A 16,342-nucleotide genomic window follows, 5' to 3' on the forward strand; every position below is an offset into this window, starting at 1 on the left:
GACATGGAAAATTTGGAAAGCAACAGAAACATCCCCATCATCATTTACAGGAAAACAATGTTTTGGTGAGTATTATGTGGATTATGATATCTTAATGAGATTCACTTTTGTTAAAGTCAAATTTTGAGCAAATCTCTTGCAACTTTAGGAACAAGCACATCCTGAGATTACTCCAACACTTGTGCAGCTGTGTATCCCCACAGGGACTGGTCTCTTCACAATACTTTGAGCGTCTGTTATCAGTGGAGGTAAAATGTAATGAATAATATTATACTATGCATACTTTCATTACTTAGTGAATATGAAATTTCTTTAATTGAAAAAACCAACCAGCTGTTGAGGGCAGACAGTTGACTTCAAAGCCTCAACTCCAACCACGCCCCATGTTTAACCACGCCCAGTCTATCCTGATTGGTTGTAACCACAGTCATACGCAATTCCATCCAATCAGCTGTACCAATTTCTGATCGTGGGTGGGCGCAGTTCCTCCTGCTGCTGAGACCGGGGAGCTAACGTGTAGTACCGTCCGTTAGCAACAACGACACCTCGGTGAGTATGAGATTACGGAATTGCACTTCTCAAAATAACCCCTTCGTGACCAGTCTGGATGTTAATGTATTAAGAGAACTTTTATTTATCGTCTCTGAGCTGTTTTATGGCTGAGTCAGTGCGATTCGTGAATGATCCATTCGGCGGTGTTGAGCTAAGCTAACCGCTAATTGTGGCTGAGCAGTCAAAGGGGTCTCGGTCAACCTCCTCGACCATTTTGGTGTCTGATAAGCAACAGACTGATACCAAAAACTATAAAAACCTTTCCTTTAATTATTACAACCTCAGTTTGAACATTGAGACGCAAACTATGATATAACCTAGATGTTTTTTGTATTTCGTAGCTCCATAAGCACGGCAGCACGGCGCTGTTTCAAACGATGGGTGATCCGTTTTTTTGTGGGGGATGTTAGCCAGACTGAGGACTGAATTAAAATGGCGTCTGTTTTAAAGTCCCCTGATGGAGCTGTAGGTCTGGGTAAAAACCGTTGAGCCACTTTTTAATTTCCTGTGAAGGTTTGGTGTCAATGGAGGTTTAACAGGTGTATAATTACAGCAGCCGTTACGGCTGGCGTGGTGCCTTCAGGAGCATGTTGGTGTAGACACTAAAACAGAGACGACACGAAATCCCTTCATTTGCCTCAACTGCATTCTGAAACATTTTCATACTCAAATATTTGGGTTAATTTTTCTATTACTGCTTTTAAAGGGCGAATTCATCAAACAATGTCATCTTCTGCCTGTTTAGACATATTCATGTATGAATACTGCTGTTTCATGTATTGCATATTGGGAAATTGTAGAGTTACAGCAGGTTGTCAGTTAGAAAAGGCAAGGAAGACATAAATACACCGAATAGATGCCTTAATATTGGCAAAACATTTAGCTACTCCATGAAAAGAAACGCCTCATTATGGCACATTAAAGATATAATATACTCCAATAAACATTTTAATGCAAACAGAAGCACACTGGTCGGGAAATATTCAGTATTTTGGCTTTAGGGTGAAAATGTTGCAAACACAGGAATTAATGATACGTGAAATTTGCAGTATAAAAATATTTCTGCATTGAATTGTGTGGCCTGACATACACCTCTTCCCAAATGCAACTTTGCCACAGTAATATCAGCGGTTAGAACACAGTGAAACTAAGAAACTACATACACTCTAAAAGAGTATTAGTGATTCCTCAGAAGTATCAATAGGACCCCATGCTGTGACCCCTTTGATCAGTGTTTTGCCAGGAGTGCAAAAACAGAAATAAACAAGAAATGCAGTGGTATTGCATATGTAACAGTGTAATATCCGGGTGTGTTCTTGTCTGTTTGTTAGTCTAACACTGTGCTGTCTATACACATGTAACTAAATATCCTCTCGGGATGTAGGTAAAATGAGCACAGAGACATCTGCTGATGTGTCTGTAGCACGTATAATGTCCACCATGATTGTAGTACAAAGTAAACAGGATTATATCAACTGAAAAAAAAACAAGAATCTGTGAATGAAACCTTTACAAAAATCACTGTTATCACTGTCAGAATGAGAAAACTCAATCCAAAGTCTGAGCCAATGAACCGATTCCTCCAATCTCCCTCAGGAGAGAAACCTTTTTTTTTTTAGATTTAAATAGACATTTTAATTTAATCCTGACAGTTATTGACAGATTTGAAACATGTTTTTCATTATGTCCCAGCTGTGAGTCAGACGTCACCAATGATCAGTCAGTCATGCGTGAAGGAACTCTTATTGACCTCTGCGCACAAATCATCCACTTCTGTCTGCTTGTCTCTGACTTCCTCATTCACTGAGTTCTTAAAAAACAACATTTCAAAACTGCTTTTTTCTTTTGATGATATGAATTTCCTTATTGGACTTGTTCATCATATTAATGCCAGCTCTTCATCTAGTTTTGCTTCACCTGCATGTGCAGTGACATTTGATGTCTGCCTTTATAAGTCATATTTGTACGTTTTTCCTCTGCTGTAGTGACGGACTGCTACATAACAACCTGCAGCTAAGACGCCAATCGCCGCCATTCCGTGGATACAGAGCACACAGTCTTTAAGATCAACAATGGTAATGGTAAGAAACCCCTTCCTTCATCTTGTGTTTCTCCGATCTCTGACGACACACAGGCACAGTCCCGTTTGTTAAATGTCACCGTTAACAGAGCAAACAAATGTGTCACGTCTAATTTAAGTCACAGGATCGGTGCCAGTGCTCTGGTCTGCCCGGGGCTTTAGGTGCACATGCTGCAGCTTCCACATCACTGCTCTCCTCTAAATGAGCTTTGGCTGCCTGTGTGTGCTCTGCTTGTGTAATCACTGCTGTTAGAAGCTTGGCCTACACTCCAGACCTACTTCTGTAACGTTTTAATTAATAAAATGCAAGCCGGGGGCGAAAAAAGTCAAACTTTTAAAGTGGAGTAAAGCATTTCTTCAGGTTGGAAAGAGTCTGTGTCAGAAAAGAAGATTAATGAAGTTAGAGGAACAACCACTCTAAATGGAAAAATTTAAAGAGGCGCCCAGGTTTTACTCTTGGTCCAGGTAACTCAGTAATCCTGTGAGTCGGGACTCTTCTCATTAACAGCAGTGACCTGAAATGAACCAGACGTGTGCTCTCTCTGAAGTGAGCGTGTGAATCTGTAAGCTTTTTAACTACAGCCCACTTGTGATCTATGTCCCATGTATCCTGTCGGCTGCAACATAACTGCTCCAAACACAATGTGTGCAAAGGCCTTTAGAGGTAGATTTTCATTATCAGTGTTGGAGATCAGTCTTCTTTCAAACTTTAAGACTGTTGGAGCTGCTGGCACCCTTTCCTTAGCTGAGTCCCATTATTTTTCGTCATTACCTTCCTGAGTTGGTATATGATTGTGTCCCTGTCTTTAATTTGCTTCTGGGGTCAATTAAATTCATAATTTTTTCAAGAAGTAGTGCGTAGTTTCCCTAAGTTAACATATTCTGTGACTTTTCCTCCTGAAGCGCCACCGCAGCATGCGCGTCTTCCTGAATGACGACCGCCATGTCATGGCCAAACACTCCACTATCTACCCGACTCAAGAGGAGCTAGAGAGCGTACAGAACATGGTGTCTCACACAGAGCGAGCCCTCAAGGCCGTCTCTGACTGGCTCGATAAGCAGGAGAAGGGAACATCCAAGTCTGACTCTGACAGCACTGACGCTGATAAGGAAAGGTGAGAAGGCGTGAGGGAGCTGGATCTAACAACGATTCATTGTCACTGAGCTCACAGCTAATCCTGACTTTATTCCTCTGCCGGACAGTGAGCACAAAGATCAGGCCACACGCTCTCTGCGAGGTGTGATGAGGGTGGGTCTGGTGGCTAAGGGGCTGCTGCTGAAAGGGGACCTGGATCTGGAGCTGGTGCTCCTTTGTAAGGAGAAACCGACCATCAGTCTGCTGAAGAAAGTGGCTGAAAACCTGGTGACACAGCTTAAGGTGAGAACATGAATCATTTTACATTTAAAAAAAGATTCAGTCACCATTTCTTACAGTAGAGGTGTCAAAGACATCTGGAGCTTTTAGGAATTCATATCCATACTCCTGTTTTTGTCTCAAATTATCATCACTGTGATCAGCGCTCCACTGATTAGATTCAGATGTGGTTTTAACCGTTCTGTCTTTGCGCTCTCTCAGGCGACAGAAGAAAAATACGTGGTGACTCAGCACATCCGCGAGGCCAGCATTGTCATCAAAAACACCAAGGAGCCCCCTCTCACCCTCACCATCCACCTGACGTCACCCGTGGTCCGAGAGGAGATTGAGCGGGCTGCAACTGGAGGTAAGCTGCTCCGCCTGGGGCTCAGTGTCTTAGCGCCCCCCTTACTCCTCCAGCAGGGAGGCAAAACCAGGCTAGACAGATATTGTTTATTGGGCCTTCAATGGAGCTAGGGGACAAGAACGCACTGTCACATAATGAAACTGCGCTATGCTTATAGCTCTATAGACTCTCTCGTAGTTCCATGTGATGTAATTGTACATTTTTGATGGCCCAATATACAGTATAGGGCAGGTAGTTCTCTGACTGCTCTTGGTCACCAACGAAATGAAGGCTTACTGAGAATTTAACCAAAGATTAAAAAAAAAAGAGAGACCACTTTGTTTGCATGTGTTTTATCATTGATGATGAACGGTTTGCATTGCAGCAAAAATGAGAAGCAAAACATGCAGCGAAAGTGTCCCCGACTCTTCGACCCAGCAGGGGGCGTCTGAGTGTCTCTGATGTTCCTCAGGAGGGCAGCTGGGGGGTCACAGATAATGTTTGTAGACTGTATGGAAAGATGGATGACTACCTCCTCCTGGTCACTGGGGACATTTTTAAATGAGAGTGTTTGTTGCAGAAGGGATTGGCCCTTCCTCTCATCTAAACAAACATTTAGCTCACAGATTACACCTTAAGTTTGCCTGAAAACTGGCTCCAAAGCCTGGTTTATACTTCTGCATCCATGTCCCCATCACTCTGTGGTACAGCTTCAAAACACATGAGGACTGTATAGCCCCCGATCAGAACGCTTTGGTACAGGTTGGCTCAGTTAAGCTTGATCTTGTTTGAGTTTCCACAGCTGGATGCTGATAGCCACAGCGTGAGGCCATAGCAACGCGACACAGTGTACTCTGCTAATAAAACCAACGAAGAAGAAAAATGTGTCACAGTAAACAAAGAGCAACCATGAGAAACATCCAGCAATTCGTCTTCTTTGTGCTTTCCATGTGGCTTTTTGTTACAAAGCACAATCAAGCTTAATTTCAGAGGAAGCGGTGTGCTGCGAGGAGAAATACAACTGCTGTTGCACGGTATGTGACGATTCTTTCAACCAATCAACGGTCTGCAGTGTTGTAGCTCCACCTTCTGGGATCAGATCAGTTTAGTCTGGCACCCCTACAGAAGGGTCCCAGAAAATGGGACAGCTTGTCTCGGTTAATTGGGGATCTGTCTCTGGATTAGTCAGTGGAAACAGTGAAATGCGTGCTCTGCCGGAACGAACTGAACTAAAACAGGACTTATGGTGCATGATCGTCAGATCGCCTGTTTCCCATCCCCCTTCATTTCTGCGTTTTCTCATCAGTTTCAAGCGAATTATTTTATATTTTAGCTTACGCTTGTTGTACATCATACAGCAACTGTTACAGAGAGGAGACGTCAGAGGAGATAAAATAACAATGTGCAGCCATTCTGGAAATGTAAATCACAGGGCTAATGGTCTACACTGTTTTACCCCTAGTTCAATTTTGTAGGCAGTGCACATCAGCTACATGTGTAGGCTTCTGCACAGTTCTGAGACTACAGCGGATCAATGGTTCAACACAGAAGTATAAACCAGGTGAAAACACAGGTTCCAGAGTAGCACAAACTCCTCGCTAAGCTAGAAGAAAGATCCACCTACATCAGGATCTGGTGGTTACATCAGCTGAACTTAACTGTAGCTCAAGAGCCACAGTCAGCGTGGTAAAAACCTGACTGAATACATCATTTAGCCATGTTTGCAGACAGTAGAGTTACAGAGCTGTCAGAACGCTTCACAAAGGAGCTCGATATGGATGAACTTCAACGACAGAAATCAGGACGAAGACAAATGTTTTTTTATTCTAAAGTTTGACTCATCAGGTAACATTTAAAAGGCTGGCTTTATGACCTGTACTGCAACTAGCCCATAGGGGGAGTTTTAAAAGACCTGGGTTCTTTTTGGGGAGGTATGTCGTCCATCTCTTTATACAGTCTATAGTAAAAACATCTAAAGTTTTATAAATCCATCTGCTGATACACTATTATCATGGGATTCATGTACCTTCTGTAAGTTCAGCTATTATATTTGAGAATCTCATCCCCACCAGGTGTTTGACCTTTGACCTTATCTGTAGCCCTGAGCTCCCGGCGATGCCCGGTTTGGGTCTTTTATTTGTCAGGCATCAGTTTTGCTGCAGTGTGGACCTGTTTTGATACCCACTTTTTGTGCATCTGATCATTTCTGCCTGTGGTTTCAATTCTGATTGTCTCTGTCAAGCCTTCTAGTTTGTCAATTTTTAGGGACGCTGGACCTTTGACCAACTGGCCGCTCTCTGTCTCGGAAGGGGCAAAGTGCAGTGTACCCAGTATAGGGGCAAAGGGGAGGGGCTCTACCTCTGAACACCAGAAAATAATTCAAAGTCTTAAAGCAACCATGAGGACAGCCTCCCATCTGAAACAGCTGATGATCCCTTAAGAAATCACATTTCTCACACAGGGATGAAATCACTTTAATTCTTAAATTTGACGCTCTGGTGGAGTCGAAGTGTAATCACACAAGCCGAGCTGTGAAGCCCAAATAAAACGGGAGGTTGGGAGTGTTTGGTTTGGTTCATCCTCGGAGGGGCCCCCTCCCCTTCCCCCTCCAGCCTGTGGTTTGGGAAGGCTGCCTGTGTTCCCCCTGGCCGCCTGACAGAACTCCCCTTGGTCAAACTGTACCTTGTCTTCTTATTCCACCTGCCAATAGACTCGCTTTCAGTCAACGATCCCCCGGATGTTCTGGACAGGCAGAAATGCCTAACTGCCTTGGCGTCTCTCCGCCACGCTAAGTGGTTCCAGGTTTGGATCTTGTCTTTATTTGTCTCTAAAACAGAAGTAGTCTTACGTTTGGTTTTTATGCTGTTTGTTCTTTTGTCTTTTCTTTGGATGTTCCTGTGTTTTTATTCTTCATTTACTCTTTGAGGTGTTCTTCCTGTAGTGATACTCGATGATCTCGATGTTGGTTTCTTAGGAAACCTTTGTCATTACTCTGTTGTAGAGCTGCTTTGCTCATATTAACACATATCACATGCCATTTAAAACAAATGTAATGCTGCTTTTTGGAGTTCTTTGGTCTCCTCACAGCCGCTTTCCAGCAAAACAAAGCTGGGATTAATCCACCGTGTGTCCAGGTGCAATATTTCTAGAATGCCAGTGTTGGTGTGTGTGAGATGTTGTTGTTGTTTTCATTTATGTGCAAGCCACTTAGAGCCCCTTTGCTGCCACGTTCTGCAGTAGGTCTGGCAATGAGCTAAAGATATCTGATTACTATTATTTCATATTGATCCAGTCTGAACTTTTAACAGGAGCTTGAAGACATCTATTTAAGTTGTTGAAGTTAATTTTCTGTAAGATTTGGTGCTCTTTTTAGTTACTTTTTGTGCTCTAAGACGTGAGTTGCATCTTCTTCACCGCTGTGACTGAGTATAAGGTAGTTTGGGCTCACTCAGCCGTCTCCAGTAGCTTCAGAGAGAAGCTGTTCCTTCATGTCGATTATGGTTTAATGTCGCTGTAGCACTTTGTCATCCTCAGCTTTCACACTTTAACAACCATCGCTCCATCTCTGCAGCTTCCGTAGAGTTTGTCGCCTCAGCTGCTCCTCCTGCTCTCTGGCTGCTTCTGTTACTCTGTGTGCCACAAAACCCACAGGAATATTGCACCTTTAGTTTGTTTTTGGCTGTCACTGGTTTACTCTCCATATAGCTCATTTATTAACACTTTGAAGCTGGTGATAAAGATGGTTTTATGCTAATTAGCGAGTCATTCATGAAAATCTCCTCCCCATAAAGTTTAATCTAATCAGAATCCTGTCAGCTGCTGATGCAGCCATAAATGTGAGCTAATAAAACTCATCCAGAGAGCTCAGACGTTATTCTCTCACGTTATCTCTATCCCATAATGACAAAGCTAAGCTGTTTTAGTCTGTGTGGCTTCATTTTGATTGTCCTGTTGTTCTTTTGGATGTTGTTGCTGAGAGCTTCACTCTCTTCCTCTTTGACTAAGGCTGCCTCTCCTCCTCATGCTCCTCCTCCTCCTCCCCCTCCCTGCTTGTGTCCACAGGCTAGAGCTAACGGGCTGTGCTCCTGTGTCATCGTAATCCGGATCCTGAGGGACCTGTGCGCTCGGGTTCCAACGTGGGCTCCGCTTCGTGGCTGGGTAAGTGAACGTCTCGAAAAAGTCCTCTGGAAGAGCTGTTGGATCTAAACAAGGTGTAAAACCCTAAAAATCTGTCTTTAACAAGCATCACCGACATATGACTCAACATGCACAGCAGTTCATTCACCCAGTCTGATATGAAGCTTACAGAACTTCACACACTCCTGCAGCTCCGTCAGGGAACATGAGAACTTGTCAGGTTTTGCTTTCGAAGCGAGCCCCTAAAAAAGTTTTGGCAGGACGTGTTTGCTTCACGACATCCCGTGGCACACGTAGCAAAGCTGAACCAATTTATTGTTCAGCTGTAACTCTAACGCGGTGACCTAAAATCTCTGAGATTAAAAATAGCCTCGTCCCTCTCCTCTACGCAGCCACTAGAGCTGATCTGTGAGAAAGCCATCGGCACGGGGAACCGGCCCATGGGGGCAGGAGAAGCTCTGCGGAGAGTTTTAGAGTGTCTGGCTTCAGGGATCCTCATGTCAGGTACGTCTGGAGGCTCTCTTCTCTGAAACTGTGGCGCAGTGTTTGATTTGAAGAGGTCAGGTGATTTCTAGTCTCTGAAAATGATCTTTGCGTCGCAGAGGGAGCTGGAGTCTCTGATCCTTGTGAGAAGGAGCCCACTGACGCTATTGGCCACTTAGACGTCCAGCAGAGAGAAGACATCACAGCAAGCGCACAAGTGAGTGTAGAGAGTGTGTGTGTTTGTGTTTTATCTACAGTCTGATGTAACAAGGACTGACTTTTTGTGTCTCCTGTCTCCAGCATGCCTTAAGGCTGTCAGCTTTCGGACAGCTTCACAAAGTGCTTGGGATGGATCCCCTCCCCTCAAAGATGCCCAAGAAACCTCGCAGTGAGACTCCGATTGACTACACAGGTATACCACCAGGGAGGTTCAAAGGAACTAAAACCGGGGTCTGAATGAAGGAACGGTTTGGAATTAAAGCCTAATGTGGTTAATTTTGTCTTCTGTGACGTAGTTCAAATCCCTCCCAGCACGGCGTACGCCCCGCCAATGAAGAGGCCCATCGAGGAGGAAGAGGGAACTGATGACAAGAGTCCAAACAAGAAGAAGAAAAAGCTGCAGAAGAAATGTAAGTGATCCTCGAAGACCCTGAATTTAAAAAAGAACCGTGAATCCTTAATTAGAGGAATCTTCCACTCAAAACAAAAGACATAAAAGCTTGAAAAACACAACTATATCTTTAATGTAAAATTAGTTTTGGCAGTTTCAACTTTTGACATAAACTGCAGGCAAAACATAACATCCTAAATTTTCAAAGATTTCTAATAACTTCTGAATGCATTTGCCCTCAGTCTGGATAATAAACTCATCTTTTATTAGCATAACAAAAAGCTTTTCAAACACATAATCTAAAATAAAATTATAAAATACTAATTTCCAAATCTGACAGAACAACATTTTTAAACAAGTTTTAAGGAGGTTAAGTTGCCACTTCCCTCCTAAGACTAATGAAAGGAGAAAAGAAATAACAGATGTGACCATGAGATCTGATTAGCTTCCACCTGCAGTCATCAACACGCAAAGTCACTTGCACACTATGATTGTTCTATGATTGGCTGATATAACCACGCTTACTCTTTGCCCAGAAACGTCCTGACACAACCAAAACATCAACATACAGGCAGAGGAGGGGGGCTGAGGCAGACACTGACACTGATGCACATGTATAGAGGCCAGTAGGATTATTCCTGTGAAAGTTGACATTCTGTTCCTTTAAAAAACTAGTAAAAAGTCAAGTACATGTGTTTTTACTACACTGGGTCCTTAAATTTAGTCAAAGGTGTTACAGAACAACAAAGTGGAACATAGTCACAAATATTAAGCGCACCTTTAAATCTACAGTTACTATGTTGCAAACATACTAGTGGTAGAAGAACACTAGTTAAGGAAAATAGTCAAGTGAGCTATAATTCAACCACAAAAGGGTCTTGTAACTCAACTCCTCTGCTTTCTTCATCCTTTAAATCCAGTTTCTTCCTCTGTCATGTGACTCTTACAGCTGCAGAGGAGAAGGCCGAGCCCCCGCAGGCCATGAATGCTCTGATGAGGCTCAATCAACTGAAGCCTGGTCTCCAGTACAAACTGGTTTCTCAGACTGGCCCAGTTCATGTCCCGGTCTTCACAATGTCTGTAGAAGTGGATGGAAAGTCCTTTTACGCCTCCGGGCCATCAAAACGCACTGCCAAGCTGCACGTAGCTGTGAAGGTGAGCCCAGCGTTAATTATTCTCTGAAGTGTTTCTCTGGATGACCGTGTCAGCTGTTTGAATGCTGATGATCCTGTGTGGGTGGTTTCAGGTCCTCCAGGACATGGGTCTGCCCACAGGAGTGGAGCTAAAGACGGCTGAGCCGGTGAAGTCAGAGGAGGCTGTCGTAGCCCCCACAGTGGAGGAAATGAGGCCGGTCGTAACTCCCGTAGAAACAACCACTGCCACTACAGGACCAGCCACCACTGAAAACACAGCAGATGTTGCAGAGGTACAGAGCTGCTCTTGTCATGTCACATTTTTACCTCATTCTTCCTGAATTTACCATCGATCTTTCCTCTCAGACTGCCCGCCAACAGGGACCAATCCTCACCAAACACGGCAAAAACCCAGTGATGGAGCTGAACGAGAAGAGGCGCGGCCTCAAATACGAGCTCATCTCAGAGACGGGAGGGAGCCACGACAAACGCTTCGTCATGGAGGTGGAGATCGATGGGCAGAAGTTTCAAGGGACTGGGTCCAACAAAAAGGTGGCAAAGGCTTACGCGGCACTGGCTGCTCTGGAGCGGCTGTTTCCTGAAGGCTCTGTGGCCGAGGCAGCAAAGAAGAAGAAGGGACCACCGATGGTAAGACCAGGGAACAGGATAGAGGGGCTTTAAAGGATACATCAGTCAAAGTTAAAAGGGTGTCAGATTATTCTAAATATTTTATTACAGCTCTTCATTTCATAGATTTAACATTTGTAGATGGTACTGAAATATGTTTTAGATTACTTTAAAATAAGATCAATTATAACCAGCCAGAACACAGACTCTCAGTGACAGTCAGGAGTGGGGGCCTTAAGCAGGTTTTAGATGATCTAAAACTCTTTATTAGCAGCTCATTAATAGAACAGAGAAATGATTAAGAATCAGTTCATAAAACTTCATTTATAAATTTGTCAGGCTGGATGGACTATTTTAAATCCCTTTGTTTCCTCAGCACGCTCCAGGCTTCGGCATGATGGGCGCTCCTGGAGTCGGAGATGCAGCTCCACCGAGAGGTCGAGGAAGAGGTCGAGGCCGAGGAAGGGGGAGGGGCTTCAATAATGGAGGCGGCTACGGTGACAGAGGTAAATACTTAATCTGCAACTCCCACTCATTTGATCACAAGAGTATCAGATTAACTCAGTGACTCTCTGTCGTCCTCTTAGGTGGGTTTGGAACATATGGATACGGGAACAGTCCGAACTCTGGATACAGTGAGTACACATCTGATGTATTATAATTCTGTTATGTGCTATTTATCTGGGCTGCAGACAGATGTTAAACTAGTCAGGATGTGTCATCTGGAGAGATGCTGAATATGTCAGGACTATAAACAAACTCTTTCTGAATGAGGCGCTTAGACAAAAATGGCTTCACTCCCACAAAGAGAGGATTCAAAGACGAACGTTTCCAGTCATGATTTTACATTTCTCTGCTTTAAGCCACAGGATTCAATCTGTGATTGACCCCCCCTCCTTCTTATGAGAAGCAGTTTTTCCCCCTCTGGCAGCCTGTCTGAGGACTGACCTTCCTGAGCGTGACAGGAGCAGAGAAATCTAAAAAGAAAAAAAAAACACAATCTGACCTAATGACTAATTGAACTGCCTCCTTATGGCAGGAGAAAAAAACCCAACTAATTTTGATATTTTTTTCTTTCTCTGCCCTGTCTCACTCTTTAGGTGACTTTGTCTCAGACTGCTATGGCTACCACGAGTTTGCAACATAGACCCTCCCCCCAGTCTTAAAAACAAAAACAGTCACATAGAGACAATTTAAAAAAATGGACAAAATACTCTGTAATGTTCCTGCGGCATCATGATGAGACTTCAACCCCGGAAACAAACAACCCCTCTGCCCTGACATGGAGACGATCTGCCTCTGCATGCATGTAGCCACAAATCACCTTCTGTTGGACGAACCTGAACACCTGGAGCTCCCCGATCCTCCCTGGTCCACAGGGCGGAGTCTTTTAGAAGCATGGGGCTTTGTTTGAATCATGAAGTGAAGGCCTGCAGGAGCTGGACGACACACTGCCTTTGGGATAATAACACAGCCTGCTCTGTCTCTATCATACACTGTATATAAAGATGGACGACACGTCTCATGCTCTCCTGTTGCACAGAAGCGAAGTCAAAATAGCTCCAACTATGAGCGCTGACTTCATCTCCTCTAGAGTCGGACGAAGCGGATGTTTACGGTCACAAAGAGTAACGTGATGAGTGCTTCGTAAATAAACACTGAGCTGCAGCAGCTTCTTCCACAGAGCTGTCAATCATGTCTCTGTTTAATTCACACTAATGAACACTCGGCATAAATCCTCATAGGAAGAAAAAAAAATCATGCTTTTAAATTATTTCAAAGCTTGACACATCTTGGCGCCATCTTTGACAACCTGACGCATCGTCCATCTTTTTATACCTCTCATCTCAACTGTTTACTGATGAATCTCTCTTTTTATTTCATTTTATATTTCTTAAACATGTTAAGCGGCTCTTTTATTTCTTGCTTTAATGAAGGCCACTTCCTTTACGTTGAATGTGATGTTATCATGTGATCAGAAACACTGAGTTCAGTACGGTCTAACTCTGGAAGGTGATTGGATGTTACAGGATTAGGCTCTGTGTATCTGTGTGAGTTTGCACATAAAACTGTTGAACTACGAGAGTTGGATGAAATGACTTCTTGCTCTGTTTTTTATATGTCTGGGTTGTTTTTTTTTTAATAAATGTGACACCTACATTCATGACTGCGTTCATCAAGAGTGAATCAAATGGGTCTACGATAACATTTTCCTTTTCTGATGATTCCTGAAGCTTTAAGCCTGATCTTATAAGAGTAAAGATTCTACGTTCAAATAGGAATTAATCTTGCAGAACTGAGGTTGTGATCTGAGTAACAGCTGGAACAGAGAATCTTTTACTGTTATCATAAAATAACGACTAAATTCTTTGTTTTAGGACTTTGTTAGATCGTTATATCAAAACTTTTGCAGTATGTCTCTGAACTAAGCATTAATACGTTTTCTTTGTTTTCCTGAATTTTCTTTTATTTTTTAATGTGTAGTTTTTTTTTTTAGTCTTAAAACTCGCTTCACATAGCATGAAGACATCTTGTTTTTTTCCTTGGTATTCAAACTTTCCTCCCATAATATCCTTACTTAATTGTTAAAAAAGGACTTTTTGTAGAACATTTCTCTTATATTATTACGTATTTGTTCTTGTTCTCGACTCTTTTCTCAAATTACTGTTTCGTTCTTAAAATCTCTCCTCTAACAGCTCTTTAACCCCCATCCTACCTCATGGAAATGTACAGGAGGTCCATAAAATCTTGGCAGAATTTTAAACATTCTTTACAGAAGCAAAAAATATGGAAAAAATGACAAAATTAAGAATTATTTAAAAGGAAAACTAATTTTGTAGAACGCTGGAAGGCTTCTCATACAAAATCAGTGTTTTCCTCACATTCGTTGTCCACTCTTCCCTTTATCCAACCTTGCCCCTTCTCCATGAATTTCTTGTGTCGTGCACAAACTGACAGATGTTACGGTGGTTTTCTTCCATACTTGGTTCTGTAGTTTCTCTGAGTCTCTATATCCGATTTTGTGTCAATTAACCATGACACACGTTGTGACTTTTCTTGAGTTGCAGCCATTTTTTAGGTGTTCATTTAACAGAACCTCTTTTACCAACAGGATACCTGAAACACGCAAATGCAACGTGATTAAGAACTTTGATAACTCCTGAGTACAAGGATCAAGTCTGACTAAAATATCTTATCAACTGGCTTTGTGATTCATATTTAAAATGCAGAGAGACTTTATGCACATCCTGTGTATCAAAAGCAAAAAGCAGAGCTCTTTAAGCCCCACATTTCTGTTGCCGGTCCTTGTTCTGGTTCTGGTTTTGCATCATTTGTTTTGAGCTCTTGCTAACAGGCTTCTTCTCACAAACCTTTTTCCCTGCTGTTGTTTCCCAGGTTACTACAATAACGGCGGCACAAATGGAGGAGCGGGGGCGTCGAGCAGCCCCTCGGGTGGCCCACCAGCTAACGCAGCTCCAGGATCAGCTCAGGGCTCGTACGGCGCCTACTACCAGAACGACGGAGCCTACACTGCCACTTCTGCTGCCAAAACAGCCAAAAAGAAACCCCCCATGCACAAAGGAGGGAAGGCTCCCTTTCCAGGACCTCCGGGAGCAAACCCTGGATCTGCAGGTGGGTACCAGTCCAGCAGCCCCCAGGGACAGGGCTCCTATAACCAATACAGCCAGGGCTACGGGCAGGGGAAGAAGGGCTTCAACCAGAGCCAGGGCGGAGCAGGAGGGTACTCGTACAGCACGGCGTACCCCAGCCAGGTGACCGGGGGCTCAGGGGGGAACCAGGACTACAGCTATGAAGGTAGGAGAAGTTTGGTGTTATTTTTGAAACATCACTCCTCTGTTTTTAGTTTCACATCCTTTACGCTGAGATCGTTCTCTGATCGTCAGATGTTTTTGTCTTTTTCAGGTTTCAATAGTCAGTCCAACTACAGCTCCCAGGGGGGAGGAGGGGGAGGAAACCAGGGCTTTGGAAACAACCACTCTCAGTACCACAACCAGTCGGGGTACGGCCGGGGCGACGGCAACATGAACTACCAGTACAGATAGACTGAAGCCCTCGTCTTGGCAAACGCCTGCGTTAGTGTCTCCAAAGAAAGTGATCGATGGCCTGACTGTGCTCTCTGCCTTCTCCATGTTTGCTTCTGACGTGTTTTTCAGTTTGGGCACAAAACCAGACGTGTGGACTTTGTGAGTGTCAGAGCTGAGTTTAGTGGTCTGTCTGTGCTTCGTCTCGTGTTCTTTGGGTTTATTCTTTTATCTCGGTCAGCGTTTCTAAATGCTCCAAATGGCTAACCCTCTCACTCCGACTTTTAGTTTCTTCTTACAGAGTTTGTGACGTCTTTATTTTCTCATGTGAAATTAGTAAATCTTGTAGTTTTGAACTACGAAGGTTGTTGTATTTTTTGTATCTATTCACAGACCTGAATAGCTTGTTTTATCGGCTTTGCCTGTAATTTTTGCTTATTTTATTAATGTAATAGTTATTTTGATAAATGTTTTTGAGATTACTCGATGATACATTTACATTCTGATGTCAAATCCACCTTTCTGCTCAGTGTAGCTCTACAGCTGGGTGGGAGTTTTCCTCTTCATGTATAACAAACTGTGTTTGTATCAATAAATGATTTTTATTTTGAGTACAGGTATAAATCAGAGTTTGAGCTTTTTTTCTGACTCATTCATTCAGGGGTTCCCAACCATTTCAGCAAAAAATAGAGGTGACAGACAACCCCCTTGTCAGGTGTTGTGATGACAAAGAAATGCGGACACTTAAAATTAAAATTTAACATGTTATTGTTTAGATTTTTACAATAAAAGATAAAATACACTTTTTTAAAAGCCTTTTTTCCATTTTGAAGGCATTTCGTCCACCTTGGGAACCACTGCTTTAACTGGAAATTTTCCACAACATGGCAACTTCAACCTTCACTTTTTACACAAAGTGCAAAAACTGAGCTTTAAAAGTCACTACTTACTAATAGGCCTATGACTTTCACCACCTA

At 43.1% G+C, this 16,342-nt stretch overlaps 1 protein-coding gene across 2 annotated transcripts; it reads left to right on the forward strand.

Moving 5' to 3' along the window:
- Nucleotides 1-456: 456 nt before the first annotated feature.
- On the forward strand, nucleotides 457-15,976 carry LOC141809211 (interleukin enhancer-binding factor 3 homolog). 2 transcript variants are annotated; one of them, XM_074696108.1, is made up of 18 exons: nucleotides 457-549; nucleotides 2,538-2,633; nucleotides 3,536-3,747; nucleotides 3,836-4,010; nucleotides 4,209-4,353; nucleotides 7,043-7,134; nucleotides 8,395-8,490; nucleotides 8,862-8,973; nucleotides 9,072-9,169; nucleotides 9,253-9,364; nucleotides 9,468-9,581; nucleotides 10,512-10,717; nucleotides 10,809-10,988; nucleotides 11,062-11,343; nucleotides 11,699-11,828; nucleotides 11,910-11,957; nucleotides 14,719-15,138; nucleotides 15,247-15,976. In XM_074696108.1, exons 2-18 carry the CDS (start codon nucleotides 2,625-2,627, stop codon nucleotides 15,384-15,386), a joined length of 2,571 nt encoding a protein of 856 aa, XP_074552209.1. In that variant the 5' UTR covers nucleotides 457-549; nucleotides 2,538-2,624; the 3' UTR covers nucleotides 15,387-15,976. The 2 variants fall into 2 exon arrangements, with proteins under 2 accessions (XP_074552209.1, XP_074552210.1); XM_074696109.1 differs by lacking the exons at nucleotides 14,719-15,138; nucleotides 15,247-15,976 and adding an exon at nucleotides 12,423-13,459.
- Nucleotides 15,977-16,342: the final 366 nt, after the last annotated feature.

This window comes from Halichoeres trimaculatus, unplaced genomic scaffold (assembly GCF_033239565.1).
Source record: "Halichoeres trimaculatus isolate MK-OKI-2021-1 unplaced genomic scaffold, fHalTri1.1 fHalTri1_scaffold_20, whole genome shotgun sequence".
NCBI classification, from domain to species: domain Eukaryota; kingdom Metazoa; phylum Chordata; class Actinopteri; order Labriformes; family Labridae; genus Halichoeres; species Halichoeres trimaculatus.